The sequence below is a fragment of the Lynx rufus genome, unplaced genomic scaffold (assembly GCF_022079265.1).
Source record: "Lynx rufus isolate CCGP_SWC_20201006 ecotype Redwood Valley unplaced genomic scaffold, mLynRuf1.p SCAF_18, whole genome shotgun sequence".
Lineage (NCBI taxonomy): Eukaryota > Metazoa > Chordata > Mammalia > Carnivora > Felidae > Lynx > Lynx rufus.
In genome coordinates, this window is record NW_025814832.1 from 28,623,823 (window position 1) to 28,643,397 (window position 19,575).

At 57.2% G+C, this 19,575-nt stretch overlaps 2 protein-coding genes across 2 annotated transcripts; both read left to right on the plus strand.

Annotated features, from left to right (window-relative positions):
* The first annotated feature begins 1,037 nt into the window (after nt 1-1,037).
* On the plus strand, nt 1,038-18,990 carry ST6GALNAC2 (ST6 N-acetylgalactosaminide alpha-2,6-sialyltransferase 2). Its single transcript, XM_047080424.1, has 10 exons — nt 1,038-1,080; nt 2,853-3,324; nt 6,680-6,818; nt 11,067-11,241; nt 11,880-12,048; nt 12,419-12,557; nt 13,865-13,968; nt 15,707-15,790; nt 16,905-17,004; nt 18,164-18,990. Exons 1-10 carry the CDS (start codon nt 1,038-1,040, stop codon nt 18,329-18,331), a joined length of 1,593 nt encoding a protein of 530 aa, XP_046936380.1. The 3' UTR covers nt 18,332-18,990.
* LOC124513385 (extensin) lies at nt 14,831-15,780 on the plus strand. The gene has a single exon (XM_047081323.1). The coding sequence runs from the start codon at nt 14,831-14,833 to the stop codon at nt 15,704-15,706; it is 876 nt and encodes a 291-aa protein (XP_046937279.1). The 3' UTR covers nt 15,707-15,780.
* Nucleotides 18,991-19,575: the final 585 nt, after the last annotated feature.

The following is a 19,575-nucleotide window of genomic DNA, read 5'->3' on the forward strand; positions in this document are numbered from 1 at the left end:
CCCACAGGAAATGGCTTTATTTGCAACAGAGGGCGGAGAAGTTCAAGCCTAAGGCAACTGGGAGAAGATTGGTAGGTTTCATGAAGCTGTAGGTTCAAGAGGAAGCCAGCTAGTTTGCAGGAGAGAACCAGGGAAGGGGACAGGTGGCAGGAGCCCTCCTCAGTAGGAACACTAACCTCAGAGGAGTGAGGGGTCTGTAGAGCAATTTCTGCCCCAGGGCGTTGTTGTAAACCCTAGAGCGAGCAATCAGATGGCAATTCATGGAGCTTAAGAGCTGGGTTTGGTCAGGGAAAGAGGTGTAGAGTGCAGCCCAAACCGCCGCCAACCCAGGGTGACATGCACCAAATCACACCTCCCTACGGGGAAACATCAAAGGTTTAACACTTTAGGGGAATTGGGAGTGGGAGTGGGGGGAGGCTTCCCTAAAATAAGCCAACCAGTCACTAAGCAAGCAAATAACAAACCTGGGATGGAGAATGGGGGTCCAGTACCCAGAGTTGCTACAGTACATTTAAGAAAAAAATTTTAATGTTTATTTTTGAAAGAGAGAGAGATAGCGTGCACACGGGGGAGAGGCCAAGAGAGGGGGAGACACAGAGTCCGAAGCAGGCTCCAGGCTCTGAGCTGTCAGCACAGAGCCCGACGCGGGGCGCGAACCCACGAACCGTGAGATCATGACCCGAGCCGGGGTCGGACGCTCAACCGACCGAGCCACCCAGGCGCCCCGCTAACAATATATTGTCTTAAATGTTCCGTTTTCAACAAAAACATATGAGACAAGCAAAGAAGCAGGAAAGTATGACTCTCCTCTCACTCTGGAAACAGACCGCAGCAGGAAGTGCCTCGTGAGGGTGGCCAGATGTTGGATTTCACCGAGGTGGAAAAGTAACCATGAGGACACGGGTCAAATTCAGAGGCAGATGTAGCAGGGTTAGGATGGAAAGGGTCTGCTCTACCGGGAACGATGAAGGCCTGTGCTGGCCTCAGAGGGGACAGTTTCAGAGGGTAACCAGATGGCAGGGAGACACGGAGATGGCATGGGCCTCCCCTACCCAGCAGGGAGCCAGGAGGCAGCTGGAGGTAACCGAGGAGCGGAAAGCAGCTGGTGTAGACACCCCAGCTGGAGCTAAACGTGTATCGGCTCAGATTGTGCAAGGGTCATAATCTTTCCTGCCTGGACAGAAAAGTCCAGGCTTTTCTGATGTGAGGGGTGGGGGCGCCTGGGTGGCTCAGTCGGTGAAGCGTCTGACTCATGATTTCAGCTCAGGTCATGATCTCACAGTTCGGGATCAAGCCCCACGTCGGGCTCCAGGCTGACAGTGCAGAGCTCGCTCGGGATTCTCTCTCTGTCCCTCCCCCGCTCACGCTCTCTCCCTCTCTCTCAAAATAAAGAAACTTTTAAAAGACAGGTGTAGGAGATAGGCTGTGCTTGTTGACACGGACGGTGCGGGGCCGGCTCCCACACAGGAAGAGAGCACTCCTCCCCCACCCCTTAAGGCTGGAGTCCAGGCAGGTGCTGCGGTGAGGGCCAAGTTTGTGGGCTTGAAGATGGAAGGTTGGAAAAACCGTTGGCTTTGAATGACACTTTAGATGAGATAGACCTAACAGATATCGGTATCTATACCTATATACCTATATCTATCTATATCTATCCATCTGTATATATCATTCCATCCAAAAACCCCGGAATACACACTCTTTTCAAGGGCACGCAGAACACATTGGGCCACAACACACTCAATAAATTCGAAACGACCAAAAATTAAAAAAAAAAAATAAAAAAAGAAGAAATTAATAGTGATTCCCTTTCTCGCTGTAAAGTAGGAGAGGCATTTACTGAAAGCAAGGGTGAGTGCGTGCTTGGTGGGCTCAGAGAGAGGGCCTGAGGTCTCCTTAACCACCGCGGGAAGAGAAGTAACATCCACAGGGATTCTGATGGCCGAAAACCACAAAGACCGAAATGAAAGCCCTGAAACCCTCGATTCCATGTAGCGCCCGGTCAAGGCGGTAGCGAGGTGCAGCTCGCTCGCAGGCAGTCTTGGAACACAGGCAAGAACCTCCCCTTTGCGAGTGCCCTCCGGTGACCCTGGCGTGGCCCACAGAGGAGGTGAGAGAACAGAGCCCGAATGACCCATTCCTGCCCACAGGTGCAGGCCCCGGGAAGCTTCTCGGGAAGCCTTGTAGTGCACACCTGTTGCTACACCAGATTTGCTCCCACGTGGGAAGAAAAGGGGAGGGCGGATCGTCCCTGGGAGAGAGAGGGTCCCTCTCATCCCTGAAGCTCTTCACAGCGGGGGGCCAGAGGACCTCACGGTCTGGGGGGCGGGCGGGCTAAGGCCCTGGACGCTGCCTGCTGGAGAGTATACCCCCCACCTACGGGCCACGGCTGCCCCGCCCTTGTAGGTGACGCCCTCCCTGGTGACATCAGAGGCCTTGTCACACCTTTCAGGTGGTCCCTCTGCCGCCCGAGAGCTCCAGGCTGGCCTGGGTTTGGAAAAAGAACACTAGGAGATTGACGACCCTGGCTGCCCCGGACGGTCACCAAATGAGGGGAAGAAAGGTCTCAACTACCCCCGCCCCCACTCCCATCAGACGCCCTACCCACCTCGCCCCCTTCACCTCCATCCAACACAGGGTCTGCTCCTCCGTCCTGGCAAACCGCCTCTCCCCACCCACACACACCATTGCGTCCGCACTTCTGGAAGGACCCGAGGTGCCAGGGCCTGACCGACAGCTCAGGAGGGTCCTTCCGAGGTGAGCCTCCCGGCCGCCGTCTCCCCGGCGTCTGGTATCCGGAAACCGCGGGGGGCGGGGAGGGGCAGAGAGCGCGCAGTGCGCGGCCCACCCGGCAGGTGGCGGCGTCTCCCCGCGGCCCGCCCCCCTCGCCGGCCCCCCGGACCGCGCGCGCCTGCCCTTGACCGCGGCGGGAGACTTCCCGGCTCAAACCCCGGCTCGCCCGGGTGCCCGCTTCGGGACGGAGGGCAGCGCCGGAGGGGCGCGGGCAAGCTCCGAGCGCCGGGGGGCAACACGCCCGCCCCCGAGGGTGCGGCGCGCCGGGGCAGGAGGGGCGCGGCGGGGAGGCGCCGCGGGGGCAGGGCTGGTGGGGCTGGGCGGCCGCCTCCCGGAGTCCCGCCCGGCCCTCCCGGGCCTCTCCCCACCGCCCGGGACGGCGGCGGACGGGGCGCCCGCGGGTGAGGGCTGCATGGGGCCCCCGCGCGGCCCGCTCTGCTGGCTGCTCCTGCTCACGGCCGCCTGCTCGGGGATCCTCCTCGCTCTGTACTCCTCGGCGGTGGGGCCCTACCCGGGGCCCCGGTCTGGAGCCAGGTAGGGGCTACGGCGCGGTCCGGCCGGAAAGGCGCAGGGGACGCGCGGGGCGCCCAGCCCGGGCCCCGTCAGTTCGCGCGCCGCGTTGGCCTCGCGCGCCGCGGCGGCCCTTTGTCCCCGGAGCCTCCGCCCGGGCGCCCAACCTCCGCTGCCCGGTCCCCAGAGCCCTTGTCGGGGTCCGAGAAGGACCTCGCACCTTGAGCACCGGCCACTGGCTCCCGAAAGCCTTGTGGGTTAGTTCCCTCCGGATTCCCTGATGAGAAACACTTTCTATTGTCCAGATTTGGAGTCAGATAAAAACAGCCTCGTTTTTGTCGGGAACTCTCCCTCGCTAACGGCCCATTTCTCCGACTCTGCTTTGGGGGAAGGGACCCAAGTCGCGGTTCCAACTTCGCCGGGAGCCTCAGCTCGCCTGTGGCGGGTCGCCTTTCCCGCTCGCTCCGTCCCTGCCCTCCCCGCGCCGGGCTGCCTTCTGTCCCCCGCGCGCCGTTTGCTATGTTAACTACTTTTGATAAGCGCCGTCTGGGCGCGATCCCGCGAAGCGGCGGACTCCCCCGGGAACACGGGCAGATTGTGGGCTGCATCCAAGTTCCTCTCCTTGAGCCTTCTCCTGGCTCCACTCCCTCGCGCTCGCCCAGCGCACCTTCCTTGCACTTGCGCCCCGCGAGGATAACCCTTCGAGCCTGTGTTGGGTAGGTGATAGTGCCAGTTACTGAAGAAGCCTCAAAAGGACTTGGTTTTAGGTCTGGGAGGCGGATCGAGCTGTGCCCCGTGTCCGGATTAGGCAGGCGCCCCCCCCCCCCCCCCCCCCGCCAGTCTTGCCGACCGGCCTCTGCGCACAGGCTTTCCCTTCCAGAGCACGCTTTTACCACCTGCGCTTTCCTCACCAAACCTCGCTCCGGGCATAATGGGATGAAAGCAAAGTCAGTGTCTGGTCTCGGGAAAACAAGGTCAAAAGGCATCTGAAGTTGCGAAACAATAGAAAACACGTGCAACCCATTAGGAGCCCAGTCCCTTTAGAACAAAGGGTGACCTAGCAGATGGTACCTGAAGTTACTTAATCTCCTGGTAGCCCGAAATTGCATAAGGCCAGGCTCTGAATAAGAGAATCCTTTGTGAATTTTATGTAAAAGATGTTTTGAAACACATTTAAACACCCTTTGAAAGTATCTAATAAACTTTAAGTATGAGGTTGTCCAACATCCATTATGTCTCAGCAAAGTTTTTAAAGGTCTTTAGGCCCCAGGCCGGGAGGCAGGGCCTCGCTACAGGAGATGGATATTTAGTGCCAGGAGAGGCTGGGTGGGAAGCCGGATGGTACCGGGAGGGCAGGGGCAGGCTGCGTGAGCTCCCCAGCTGGGGTGGGAAAGCAGGTGGCCTGGCCAGAGAGCCCCTGTAGGGAAGGGTGCTGGGACCCCGTCTTACTGAACCTGAGGCCGGGCTCTCATTGCAGCCCAGGAATTTACCCATGGCGGAGGAATCTGGGTCAGCAGTTTCCGGGCATCAGGATATCTAGACTTATTTAAGAAACGAAACAAAACAAAACTTTGTTATGGGGGGCGGGGCCGATGGTGAGAACAGAGGCTTCCAGTTACCTGCCGGTTACCATCTGTTGTCAACATCATTTGGGCGTTTTGTTTTTTTAAGTTTATGTATTTATTTTTGAGAGAGAGGGAAAGGGAGAGCCAAAGAGCATGGGGGCGGGGGAGGGGCAGAGAGAGAGAGAGAGAGAGAGGGAGACAGAATCCCAAGCAGGCTCCGAGCTGTCAGCACACAGCCCGACGCAGAGCTCCAACGCACGAACCATGAGATCATGACCTGAGCCGAAGTCAGCCTCTTAACCGACTGGGCCACCCAGGCGCTTCTGTTCTATTTTATTAATTACTGTTGTGAATCTCTTACTGTGCCCAACTTATAAATTAAACTTTATCATACATACATGGATGTGGAGGAAAAACCACAGTGTGTATAGACTGTATGCACATAGTCTGTATGGAGTTCGGTACTTGCCATGGTCTCAAGCATCTGCTGGGGGTCTTGGAAATACATCCCCCGGGATAGGGAAAGACCACTGTACAAGGTCCTTATTTCTCATCAGGCCAGGAAAACATCCCGGAGGGGCATATGTGGGCTGACCCCCTCCCTCACTCCTTCCAGGCTCTCCAGACAGGTATCTAGAAGCCGGTGGATTCCTAAGAAGGAGGGGCTGGGAGAAATCACTGAGCACTGCGGGGGGAGAGGGGGGTGCTCTAGAGATGAGCAGGCCTCCCTGAGTTTGGGGTGTTCAGAGCAGCAAAACAGAATAGGGGACTCCCCCGGAGGGGTTCTCACTGCCCCTGAGGGCTGGGTACTGTGTCCCCGGTCCTTCTTCAAAGAGGGTCCTGTCCTGCTGAGGACAGGAACTACAGGTTGGGGTGTGGGGGCAGGTGGCCATCAGAGGGGGAGAGAGAAGCATGGGGGAAGGGATCATGCCTGCTCTTTGTGGCCTGGCCCTCCTGGGTCTGTGGAAACCTGAAGTGAGGCAGGTCACAAGCTCCCAGGCGGCTCAGCTGGGGAGGCACCTTAGAAGCAAGTAACAAAAGGCCTTTTGTTTCCTTGCAAACTGCCGGCCAAAATCCTCCCCACCTGCTCCTCCGTGGGTTGGGGAGGAGGCAGGAGTCTGGGGGGAAGCCTGACACCCATTTGCATAGGCAGAGGCCCCTATTCCTTCTGTCTGCTCTCTTCCCTGATGCTGGGGTCGCCTGGGAGGTGGGAGTAGGGGTGGGGCAGTAGCTTCAGCTCCTGCCCTCCCTCCCCGAGGGACACTGTCACAGAGGTTGCCACTCCTTCTTCCTTTAGCTAACACTCAGAGGACGCTTTTTGTATGAGATACTACAGATTCTCTGTCTGAATCCTGCCAACAATTGGATATGGGATATGATTGTTAGTCACATCACTATGATTATATCTGCCGTACAGATGCAGAGAGTTCGGAGAAATTAGGTAACTTCCTTAGATCGTGGGATACAAACCTAGGGCATGAGGCTTCAGACCCCATGCCTGCCATCGGGAGCCGTAGGGCAGGAGCCCGGCGGCAGGACAACCCACCCCAAGGTGAAGGGGGACCATGTAACCCCTGCCTCCGGGGCCTTGGCGGGGAGGTCCGTCTGACGGCGGGCGGGGGCCGGCAGGCTTTCCTATTTTCGTGCTTTACCCACCATCTCACTGTTCGGTAAACCGTATTTCTGCCGCTTGCCGTGGGATTTCTTCATTTCTGGGGTTTACAGAGCTGAGCCAGACATGATCACGTGACAATAATTTTGTTTCCAGAGAGAGAGAGGTGGGCAAAAATCAGAGCCTAGGAGGATCAAAGGAGTGGCACCTTTGACCCTGACACACCTTGTCAGCCTCTGGAGCTGAGTCCAACCCTGCTTGACTTCTGCTTCTCCCCCAGGAACGCCACATGGTCTGGAACATTCTTTGGACGCGAGGTGTCAAACGCCGGGACGAGAAAGGTAAAACTTAGCTCGGCTATTCTGGCAGTTTTGAGCATCCTCGAGTTAGCAGGGAGGAGGTGAGAAAGAAAAGCAAACGAGAACATTCTCGGGAGGCTGCTGCGTGAGAACACTCTGAACAGCCAAACCGTGAACCTTCGAGCTGAGCGAGCAGGCCAGACCTGACCACGAGGGTTCCCTGTACCACAGCAGCAGAGAAGGGGTGCAGCCGGGTGAAAAGTTTTGGGGAAATCGTGTGATTTGTCTTTATTTTATTATTTTTTAAATTTATTTTTATTTTTATTTTTATTTATTTTTTTAAAGTTTATTTATTTTTGACAGAGACAGAGACAGAATGGGAGTGGGTTAGGGGCAGAGAGAGAGGGAGACACAGAATACCAAGCAGGCTCCAGGCTCCGAGCTGTCAGCACAGAGCCCGATGCGGGGCTCGAACTCATGAGCCGTGAGATCCTGACCTGAGCCGAAGTTGGACGCTCAACCGACGGAGCCACCCAGGCACCCCAATTTTATTTTTGATTTTTTAAAATTTACCTCCAAATTAGTGAGCCTATAGTGCAACAATGATTTCCGGAGTAGATTCCTTAGTGCCCCTTACCCATTTAGCCCATCTCCCCTCCCACAACCCCTCCAGCAACCCTCAGTTTGTTCTCCATATTTATGAGTCTCTTCTGTTTGGTCCCCCTCCCTGTTTTTATATTCTTTTTGTTTCCCTTACCTTATGTTCACCTGTTTTGTCTCTTAATTTTTTTTAAATTTTTAACGTTTTTATTATTGAGAGAACGTGAGCAGGGGAGAGGCAGAGAGAGAGAGGGAGACCCAGAATCCGAAGCAGGCTCCAGGCTCTGAGCTGTCAGCACAGAGCCCAATGCAGAGCTCGAACCCACGAACCGCGAGATCATGACCTGAGCCGAAGTCGGATGCTTAACCGACTGAGCCACCCAGGCGCCCCTGTTTTGTCTCTTAAAGTCCTCATATGAGTGAAGTCATATGATATTTGTCTTTCTCTAATTTCACTTAGCGTAATAGCCTCCAGTTCCATCCGCGTAGTTGCAGATGGCAAGATTTCATTCTTTTTGATGGCCAAGTAATACTCTGTTGTGTGTGTATATATATATATATATATATATATATATATATATATATATATATACCACATCTTTATCCATTCATCCATTGATGGACATTTGGGCTCTTTCCATACTTTGGCTATTGTTGATGGTGCTGCTATAAACATTGGGGTGCATGTGTCCCTTCGAAACAGCACACCTGTATCCCGTGGATAAATGCCTAGTGGTGCAATTGCTGGGTCGTAGGGTAGTTCTGTTTTTAGTTTTTTGAGGAACCTCCATACTGTTTTCCAGAGTGGCTGCACCAGCTTGCATTCCCAACGTGATTTATCTTTAAAAAGGCCTGTGAATTTGACATCCTACTCAGAATGTCTTTTTTTTTTTTTTAAAGATTTTATTTTCAAGTAATCTCTGCACCCCATGTGGGGCTCGAACTCACAACCCCAAGATCCAGAGTCGCAGGCTCTACCAACTGAGCCAGACAGGTGCCCCTCAAAATGTCTTTTTACTATAAAAGTCACATTTAAACTGCTCAACCTGGAGTAAACAAGCAAACCCTGGGAAGATGCTCGAAGCTTGCCCAGGGCGGGGTTCGAGAAGCTTCTAGGCCCGGCTCCATAAGGAATGGTCAGCGTTAACTGTGGGCTGAAGCACTTCACCCACATTCTCTCACTTAAGCTGCACGGCAACTCTGTCATGTAGCTCTTACGGGCGAACGAACGAGGCCCCGAGAGGTCGGGTACCTTGCTCAGGGTCCCTCTGGGAGAATAGGCGGTACTGGAATTTGAGCCTCTGCTTTGACCCCAGAGCGTGTCCTCTGAGCCGCTGAGGAATACAGCCTTGCCCCGCTCTGTGTGCTGTGGCCCAGCAGGACCATGACTGTTGTTCTGGATCGATTCGGGTTTAAGAGGTGTTTTCAATGCCCTAGAGCCCGAACTCGGACTTGTTAGCCGAGGCCTCAGGGAAAGAAATTTCTCATGTCAAACATAGTGAACAGCTGAGCTGTTCAGGCACAAAGCAAGTAGCCCTGGGCAGGTGGTGGGGGGGGGGGTCCCCATCCCCATCTTAAGGACAGAGGCAGGGGTAGACACTTGGCCTGCGGGCTGAAGACAAACCCCAAGCATCTTCTGGGTGCTTACGGTTCATCTTTAAGTTTCCCAACGTTCTTTCCACCTTGAGCTGCTTCATGCTCATTGACATATCCCCGCCCGGTTTTAAAAAAGGATTTGGGATGACTTTTGGATACACATAACAAGACAAACCTATAAACAGAATAAAATGAAGAAATGGCCGCAGGAAAAATAAAGGTAGGAGAATAAGACAACGTCATGTAGATAAGTGCAGGAAAAATGTGCCACAAGGTGTAAGGGACGGGCCATGTATCTAGCTCTGAGCTTCCTGGCGGCCACAGTGAAGAAGGAAATTTGCCATTGTGTCCATCCGTGAGATAATAGCAAGCCCACTTCCCAAGTGAAGCACAGCCCTTCCTGATATAAAGACCTGAAGAGTTTTCTCCTGGCGTCTCTTAAAGAAGGCCCTGGAACACAGCCCAAAGAGAGGCTGAATAGTAGTGAAATCAGTACAGTCAGTCCGGCTACAATGCTTGGTTTGAAGACGTGAATTTGTTCCAGGAAGGTTGGTTATCTTAGGAAACAGTTTGAGCATTAACACAAATTTTGTGTTTGCTTCGGGGTGATTTGTCCTTGGGAGTGCTGAGGTTAAATGCAGAAAACCACACCCCACCAAAGGGAGCCACGGAGGAATCCGCGAAATACACACACATGCGCCCTCCAGATACGCACCTCGTTGAGTGTGTTATAACTCTCTTCCCACTACTTCACGGTAACAGGCTGCCACCCTTCTGATGCCCGCTTAACATGAGCAAACGTCGAGTCTTTTCCAAGGTCACATGTTTAATAGAAGTAGTAGATTTTAACCGCTGGAAACCGCGTGAAACTGTGCTTCCGTCTGTTAGGCCCCACCGCCTTGTGTTTTATGCATCACAAAGCATCACAAAGCTTTTGAGTGCTGCACCACTAATCCCATTTTCCCAAAAGCCCTGGGGTTTCGATTGCACAGTTTTGCACAGCGTGGTAGGTTTTTGCCGTCCATAGGGCACCTTATAGCAGAAGCGACCGACCGTACAGCTCTTCCCTGCACTCAGCGTCAAACCAGCAACCTAACAAAGAGCCCCCTTCGGTGGGAAGGGTAGCCCCGCCCAGGCCCAGGCTGTGCAGGATTCTGACACGGGGGGTTGCAGGCAGATGGGGTTGGAACCTGTTGAGTACTTTACCCTCCCTCGAGGTCCCTGTGTGCCGAGGCACTGCCTAACTATCCTAGGGCTTCTGAAAGAAATGGGCACAAACCGGAGGTAAGGGTGGGGCGCGGGCTAAAACAAGAGAAATTGATTCTCTCACAGTTCTGAACCCCGAAAGTCCGAAATCAAGGGGTCGGCAGAGCCACCTTCCTGAAAGTTCTAGGGAAGAATCCTTCCTTGCCTCTTCCGGTTTCTGTGGCCTGTGGTCACATCACTCCAGTCTCTGTGTCTGTGTTCACACGGCTATGTAAGGACACCAGTCATTGGATTAGGGCCCACCCTGAACCAATATGACGTCACCCTGATTAACCACATCTGCAAAGACCCTATTCCCAAATAAGGTCACGTCCTAAGATTCTAGGCAGACAGAATTGGGGGTGGGGGGGGCACTGTTCAGGTACCACCTGGAAGGAAATGATGGTAACCATCCCAGCAGCCCGTTGCACACGAATCTTACAGTGAGGACTGCCAGAGCTAGGATTTGGGTCCAGGCTGCTGGATTCCAAAGCGTAGGCTGGCACTCTTCCGCTCAAGGGCAGACGGCTCTTAACCCATTTTGTGGGGGAAACGCCCCAAAGTTTCTCTAAGTGTGAAGTGAAGGAGTAGGAGGCCAGAGCCATCAGGCCCTGGAGACGTGGCATCCAGGAGAGAAAGGGCCGGGCGGGGTAGATCCAGAAAGCTCTCTGACCCTCGCCACACCGCTGTGCCACACAGGTCAGCTCAGCTGGCGGGTCTGGGGGTGAACCAGGGCTGGAGGGGAAGGACGGCTCTTCCCTCCCAACCTTCCTGCGGGCTCTGCAGGCTCCTGGGAAGGCGCCCGCCCCCAGCTAATGCAGCTCAGCACTCTTCCCTCCCGCCCCACAGAGCCCGCACTGCCGACACCCGCTCTCTCTGGCCATCCAGAAGCACCCCCACTTCCGGGCCCTGTTCAATCTCTCCACTCCAGTGCTGCTCTCGGGGGGCCTCTTCGCTCAGGAGCTCTGGGACAGCCTGAGCCAGTACAAAGCCCCCTATGGCTGGCAGGGGCTCTCCTTCCAAGGTAACCGGCAGCTGCTGCTTCTCCCCCAGGCCTCTGGCCCCAGTGAACCCCTTCCTCTGGGGCAGACCCTGCCCTCATAGCAACCCCCCCACCCCGCCCCGTGCCCCTTTCTTCCCAGGAAGGTCTCAGGGCTCACCCCCCCACCCCGTTGTATGACTCCCCCCATATCTGCCACCCCCTACAAGCACCCCGGGGTCAGGGAGAGGGGCTTGGCTGCACCTGCCAGCCAGCTCTCCCCTTCTGGCGCTGGCACCAAGGTCCAAGGTGGCCGAGAACAGGGGCTCTGGGACCTCAGCCTGCCGACGGTTCCTGCTGTGGGAAACTGCCCAGAGCCCCCCCCCCCCGTTCAATCTGCACCCCACCCCTGTGTGCCTCAGATTATTTTATTGTGCCATACAGTCTTGAGAGAACTAGTTCTTCAAGGTCTTGAGATGACTTAAGGGTACAGCCAAATCCTCTCCCCACCCCCGCCCAGTTCAGCCCATGGTCCCACCGACATTTTGCCCTCCCTGCACCCCCCCTCCACGCTTTGTGCCCTGGTGTCAGACCTCTGGCAGATGGGGTGCCAGGAGCATTCTTGGGGAGGCTCCAGCATGACATCCCTCCTCTGAGCGCCCCACCTTGTCTGGCACCGACAGCCATCAACTCCACCCTGAGCCTCCTGAATGACTCCGAGAGCTCCAAGCTGTTTGTCGCCTCCGGGAAGCCGCTTCCAAACTGCGTTCGCTGTGCGGTGGTGGGGAATGGAGGCATTCTGAATGGTTCCCGCCAGGGTCTGAACATCGATGCCCACGACTACGTCTTCAGGTGTGCGGGCCGGGAGCCAGGGGGGCGGTGGGAGAGGAGCTGGAAAGAGGGCCAGCCCCGGGGCAGCCCCGGCCTCGGGCGGCAGCGAGACAAGCAGGCCCGGACAAAGGCGGATTCGCAGACAGACTCTGAAGATGGAGTGTGGGTGCCGCATGCCAGGGGGGAGGGAGCTGCCACGGCCGGATGTGCCCATTTCACAGGCATCCCTTGAGGTCCGGAGGGGTGGGTATGGGGCTGGCGACCCCCACTGGTGGCGCCCTGGGCAGAGGGCATGGTCTGCACAGAGACCTGGGGACAGACGCAGCAGATCCAAGTACAAACACGGCATCGTGTGACCATGAGGAGGCTGACGGGCCTCTGTTTGGACCAGACTCAATGGCGCTGTGATCAAAGGCTTCGAGAAGGATGTGGGCACCAAGACCTCCTTCTATGGTTTCACTGTGAACACAATGAAGAACTCCCTCATCTCCTACAGGAACCTCGGCTTCACGTCTGTGCCACAAGGCCAGGTGAGGCTTCTGACGGGCGTGTGAGGCCATGGACAGTCAGCGCCCCTGTTCCCAGAGCCCCTCCGCGGGGCAAACCATGGCCCCGGCCCAGTAGATGGAGAGGTTGCACCAGGAACCTGGGTGCACGTGTCGGGGCCAGTGAGGAGGGGGATCTGGACAGGGACACCCATAGTTTCAGGCAGCACAGGACTCCTCCGGAGTAGAGCATGAATGGCTAGTGTTTACTGAAAGCTTGTGGGGTGCCAGGCACCGTACGTGGGCCCGTCAGTCCCATTTTCCTGGTGAGGAGACTGAGGCCGGGTGCCCTTCATTCAGCAAGGCGGCAGCAGGGCCAGGCTTCAAAGAGCTGCCCTCCAGAATGTCCTGTGAGGGAGGCTGGGTTCAAAGGGATCCAGCATTGAGCAGCATGCCCAGCAAGGGGGGGGCGGGGAGCCAGAACTTGAGACCGCCCACTGTCTCCAGCTCCTCAGCCACGCCCATTTTCGGGAACACTGCCCCTCCCTCAAGAGCCGTCAGGGTGACACCTAAAGAGGGGAGATCCCAGGATAAGGTTGAGTTTCTAGAAGCTTCCTCCTTGGAGCAGGAAATTCAGGAGTCTCCTAGCCACAGCAGGACCTATCTTCACTCGTGATCAAATGAAATGCAGCAGCTTTGTGATGTGGCCACACCACCTGTAGGAATGATCCATCCCTGTGTTGACAGATTACCCCAGACTTAGTAGCTTTAAACAGCAAACATTTATTGTCTTATAGTTTCAGTGGGTCAGGAATTCGGGAACAGCCTAGTAGACTGGTTTTGGCTCGGGATCTCAGGTGTTTGCCGGGATCAGTCAGTCGGGGCACCCTGGGTGGCTCGGTTGGTTAAGCGTCTGACTTCGGCGCAGGTCATGATCTCACGGTTCGTGGGTTCGAGCCCCGCGTTGGGTTCTGAGCTGACAGCGCAGAGCCCGCTTGGGATTCTCTCTCCCTCTCTGAAAATAAACTTTAAAAAAAAAAAAAATTGAGGCCGGAATCGAGACGGCCCCTCTCTAGGCTCCTAGAGTGTTCTCAGGTCATGGCAGCTAACTTCACCCAGAGTGGTCCCAGGGACCTTTTATGGCCTCGTCTCCAAGATCACCCCCCAGCATCCCTTCTGCTGCTTTCTATTCATTAGTCATGAGGTTGAGAGGGGGGATTACAGGCAGAGAAGAGAAATTCTCCCATCAGGACGGGTAGAGGGCTGTCCAATCTGAGCAGGATGTGGTCTTGTTCGGGCAGGGGTGGGGAGTGGCGAGGGGGGCTGGCTCAGTGTCTCTGTTGCCCCAACAGGACCTGCGCTATATCTTCATCCCCTCTGACATCCGTGACTATGTGATGCTGAGATCGGCCATTCTGGGTGTGCCTGTCCCTGAGGGCCCTGACAAAGGGGACAGGTGAGCTGCCAAATGGGTGCAGGGTGTGGTAGTGCTGGGATCATCCCCCTGCTTGCTCCCTGGGCCCACTGTCAGGGAGAGTGGGTGAGGGCAGCAAGGAAGTCCCCAAGAATCCAAGAGGGTGTTGGGCAATTAGGCTCTTTTGTCCTCCCCACGGAAAAGCCCAGGTGACCCTGCTGGTCCCCAGGAACCCGCCTGAAGGGCCACCCTGGCTTCTCAGCTTCGGGCTGCTGTCCCCGTCACCCACGCAGCCCCCCCAGCCCGCGGCACTGACTGGGCCGTCCTCTCCTGACTCTGCTGTCCTGCTGAGCACACTGTGTCTGGAAACTGAGGGCGGGGGGATGGTGTCCATGCCACTTGCCCTGGTGGGCAGCCTCCTAGCGCTGTGCCCGTGAAACGGGAGAGCAGGTGACATGGGTCCACTGTCCTGCAGAGAACAAAGGACGCTCTGTCTTTTCTCCCCGACCTTCCTGGGCAGCAGGCCTGTGTCCAGCTCTTTTGAACCATGTCCCGGCCTCAGCTGAACCTTCTCCCTGTGGCGCTGGGACAATTCCTTGTCCCAGAGTCAAGTCCTTACAAACCCATGCCATCTCTGCAGCCGCCAAGTCCAGCCCTCCTACCCCCAACACGTCACCCACCCCCAAAAGAGCAGCTTCTGAGGTCCTTAGGGGTTAAGCCCCCAAAGGCCCCGGCCGCTTACACTGGCCCACCACCGCCCCGCCCCCGCCCGGGGTGCCACCCAACAATCGCTCATGATGCGGCACCTGGTCACGAGTGGGCTTTGTGACACGGGCGGGACCGGGCTCTTGGGGGGGCCGGCTCAGGGACATCGGTCGGGTGGTCACGAGCCTCCCCAACACCAATGAACTCCCCCTCCCACACCCCCAGTCCGTCCCCTACCCAGTCCCCCTCCCAGTCCCGGTCCAACCATGTCACCCCCACCAACCAGCAGGCCTACTCCAGCTCCGGCGGCTCAGCCCCGTCTCCGTCCCCCACCCGGGGGTCGTCCTCCCGCCCCCCCTCTCACCCTCCCACTCCAACTGCCTCCCAGCCCTCTTCCCGGGCTTCCTCCCTGACCCCCAGCCCTCACGTCCAACATGTGCCCCGAGGGGCTTCCCAGAGCCCCACTCCGCCCACCTCCAAGTCTCCTTCCCAGTCTGGCCTGAAGTCCGTCTCTCGAAACTCTTCCCAGACCCCTCCCGTGCCTGTGGCCAGGTCCCCCTCCCACAGCCCGGCCACCTCGGCCTCCTACATCGGGCCGGTGCGGGGCATCCCCTCCTACATCGCCCCCTACGTGCCCCGCTTCCTGAAGGAGCCCCCCTTCTTCCAGCCCCCGACCGTGCCCCTGCCCCAGAACCAGTGCTTCCCCTGCTCCTTCCCCTGCCCGCCCCGCAGCTGCGAGCGCCCTCAGGTGCCCGAGTCCCTCTACTTCCCCCTGCTCCCCCCTCCTCCCCACCACCCCCGGGTCAGCTGCTCCTACCCGACCCCGCCGGCCCTGTTCACGCCCCCCTCCTCGCTCTCCTACTCCCCGCCCACCGAGGTCCTGGTGAGCGGGAGGCCACACGTGGTGCCCACCGTGCTGCCGGCCACCTTCTACACGCCCTTCTCCCGCTACTACACCCAGCCCCGCCCGTACCGCGGGCACCGCCGCAGGCCCAGCGCCTCCCCCCTCAGCCTGCTCCCCCACTTGCCCTACGACGGCTCGGGCCGCTCCGTCCACTTCTTTCACCGGTCCTAGGCCTCAGACCTATTTCGGACCAGAAGCCTCTGCCGGGAAATTCAAGCTGCTACATCCACACTTCATCGGCTACCTGAGGGAGAGGTAGGTGTGTGTGTGGAGGGCGGGGGTGCGGGCGCACGAAGAACGGCTCCCCTTCCAGCCCCCCTGCACGCCAGCCCCCCGATCGCTGCAGGCCCTGTATGGCCCGCTCACTGTAATCTCCCCGGAGAGCTAACCTGGACGAGGCCCAGCCCGAGGCGACCGTGGGGATCAGCCTGGGGGACAGCAGTGGCCTGATCTCCTTCCCTCCCTCAGTCCCTCTCCCCCTGCCTGTGGTTTCTCATGGGGGGGGGCAGTCACTTGCCCCCCTCTCTGGAGACATTCTGGTTGTCACTAGGTACGGGCCACTAGCCAGTAGAGACCAGGGACGCCGTTGAGCATCATACGATGCACAGGGCGTCCCTGCAACAAATGACTTGGCCCCAAACGTCAGTAGGGCCGTGGTCGAGAGGCCTGCCGTAGCCCCCAGGCTGGCACCACAGAGAGCGGGTGAAGGACGGTGGGTGGGTCTGGGGAGGCCAGCTGGAGGTGGTGGCGAGAGCCCCATTCCACAGAGGAAGAAACCAGCTCAGAGAGGCTACGTGGTTGGTCTGGCAGAGTTCAGATGTGAATCCAAGGCTGAGGTCAGGCCTCACTTCCCGACTCTGCGAGTGTGTGCCTCCCCCCCCGGGGGGGGGGGTTCATGCGCCATCTCACCGGTGACTCCAGTCCCCGGACATGGGTGCCCTGTCCCTCATGTCCCACATAAGGGATTCCGGCTTGGCGGAATGTGGGGAAGCCTGGGGGTAGGGCTCAGGCTGACTAAACAGGCCACTTGTGCCCGACCCGCTGTGGTTCCCTAGCCCCCGGGGAAGGCAGGGTGCTGCAGAGAGGGGACTTAGGCTGGGTTCAGGCTTCCAGAGCGGGAAGGATGGTCCCTGTGGTGCTTCCGCACGGGCCTGTTCCTTTCTCACCCCCCTGCCCCCGGTGAACCAGACTTTTGCATCTGGTTCATTTGGGGTTTTCCTAAACGGGGAACGGATTGCACTAGAAGGGCCAGGACGTCCTCCCCGGCTTTCCAGCCCGTGTGACTCGGTAGCCAAAGGGCACAACCATCAAGTGAGCGAGACCTAATCCTCTCTCTCTCTCTCGTTTTGATGCCTCTTTTGGCCTCCAGGTTTCTGAAATCAAAGTTGATGAACACAAATTTTGGAGACCTATATATGCCGAGTACTGGGGCCCTCATGCTGCTGACAGCTTTGCACACCTGTGACCAGGTAACAGGAGCAGAGGACAAGCGTGGGTGGGACCTAAGCCTGGGACTCCGCCTGTATCTTGTGGGGAAGGGATTCCCCAGGTGCAAGGGCAAGCTGGTCTCTGGAAGGGGCGGGAGGGAGTGGGACGGCCAAGCTACCTCCGCACCGGCTGTTCGAGGGTCCTTTCCATGACAGCTGGGGCGGGGGGGGGGCGGGGGGGGCCAGCCTTGCCTTCCTCCGGCAGCCACCTGTCCCAGCACTTCTGGGCTTCACCCTCTCTTCCCCGGCTGCCGTTCCCTATGACACCCAAGGCGCGCGTTATCAGATTGTTCTTGCGGAACCAAAATCTTCTCCACGGAAGTGGCAGGGACACATCCTTTCATGAGTACATTCTAGAACTGAGCTGACAGCAGAATCGGCCCTCCACACGCAACCTCTGGAATCACTGCAGATGTCCCCAGTGCAGTGTTGCCCACAGAAGCCACGTGGAGGCAGCCGGGAAACAGTCTGCAGTCACCCACACTTACGCCAGCACGGGAACCGGAGTCCCCTCTCTTCCGTGCCCCACACCTCTTCCCTGTTGTATAGCAGCTGTCTCTTGACTACGTTCCCATCAGACTGGGACAGGAGTAGTGATGGGCTTTTGCCTCTGTCTTGGGCTTCACCACGGAGATGATGGCTTTGCCCAGACATCATGGACCAGGGTTTAAAACCCAGCCCGGCCACTCAATGGCTTGTGACTGAGACCTGTTCGCTTCCCTGTTTAAGTTTATTATTTTGAGAGGGAGGGGAGGAGCAGAGAGAGAGGGAGAGTCCCAACCACCAGGCTTGGTGCTGTCGGTGCGGAGCCTGACACAGGGCCCGATCTGACAGCGAGATCACGACCTGAGCAGAAATCAAGAGTCGGGACGCCTAACCGACTGAGCCACCCAGGCGCTCCCTGCTCATTTGTAAAATGAGGATAGTACCTGAGATTATTGTGGGGCTGAGGAGACACGTCCAAGAGCACAAGTGCCTGACGCTGGCGTGAGCTCGAACTACTCTTTACCTGTGTCTTCAGCGTGGCATCTGAGAAGGGGGGTCGGGGGGGGGGTACTGTGCTTTTCCGGAATCTTATCACTTCACAGGTTTGTCTGCACCTAGCTCAGTGAACGCTAACTCAGGGGCCATCCTTGTCTAGGTTAGTGCCTATGGATTCATCACAAGCAACTACTGGAAATTTTCTGACCACTATTTTGAGCGAATAAAGAAGCCACTGATCTTCTACGTCAACCACGACCTGTCCCTGGAAGCCACCTTGTGGAAGGACCTGCACAAAGCCGGCATCCTCCGACTGTACCAGCGCTGACCCTCAAGTACCCAAGCCCTCTGTTCCCGCAGCTGTGGCCCTGTGGCCCTGACTCCCCACGTGGCCAGAGCTGCCTTATCTTTTCAATCTGAGAAGGGCTCCAGCTCCCCTCCGCCCACCCCTTCGTCTCTAGAGGGCATGGAGAAGTGGATTCGGGACTGTCACTGCAGCGTGTTCACTGCGGGACACTCCATCTTGTTCTTGGTTCCTCCAAGAAGACTCCCTCCCTCCTGGGTCTGAGCCCCACATTCCGACCCTGGTGAAGGGAAGACCGCTCTGCTGGGCATTTTACAACGAAAGGTAACACAAGAGGGGACTGTGACCCTCCCCAGCAGAGGGCAGGCATACTCAGGAGCGAAGGATCTTCAAAGCCAGCCAGCAGCTGGCACTGGGCGACTTGAAGATGCTGGCCGACCAGCAGCAGCCAGGCGCGCACTCGCTCCCCCCAGCCACACCCTCCCACCAGCGTGTCCAGCCGACTCCAAAGCGGTTGGACTCCAAGACACCTACACCACCTGAGGACGCAACCAACTTCCTTCTGCCCCGCGATGGCATCAGAACGCAAGAGGCAGAATGTATTCTGAAACTGGTTAATTGCATAAATGATAGATGACCACTTCTGTCTTTTTTGTCTGTTGGGGGGACCGGGGCAGGACACCGTGGAGGGCTTGGCATGCAGATCAGAGAATCCAAGAACCATGGGCATGTCCTGGTATTGACAGGGGCCCACCACACAGAAGGCTTGCCTGCCCAAGGGAAGTCCCACTGGAGAGTGATCACTGCCTTGCCACTAGCACATCAGGTAATGAGCCCTCAGCTTCACATCTTGGCTTTACTAATTACATGGGCTTCTACGGAAGGTAAGGTCTCAACTCAGCTGGTGATCACCGTATAGCCCTTAAGCCTTGGGTTTACTGGCCTGATGCCTAATAACCTGGCAGTCTCATCTGCTGTATCGGGCAACGCTGGGGGCGGTGGGGGGCAGTCTCCCCAGGGCCGGCTGGCAAGAGCCTTCCCGACACGGCACTGATCGCCACTGGCCGATCCACCAACAGCCAGGAGCGGGCCTCTGGCTCTGTGGGTTTGGAAGGTAGATCCTATCAGCACATTTAACGAGAGGGATGAACCAACACTGGAATCAAAATTCTACTTTAGAAATTCAGACAGGGGAAAAAGAACAGAGATGGCTTTCATGAGTGAGGCAGCTACTTGAAACCATAGCTGATGCTAGAGAAGTTTAGATT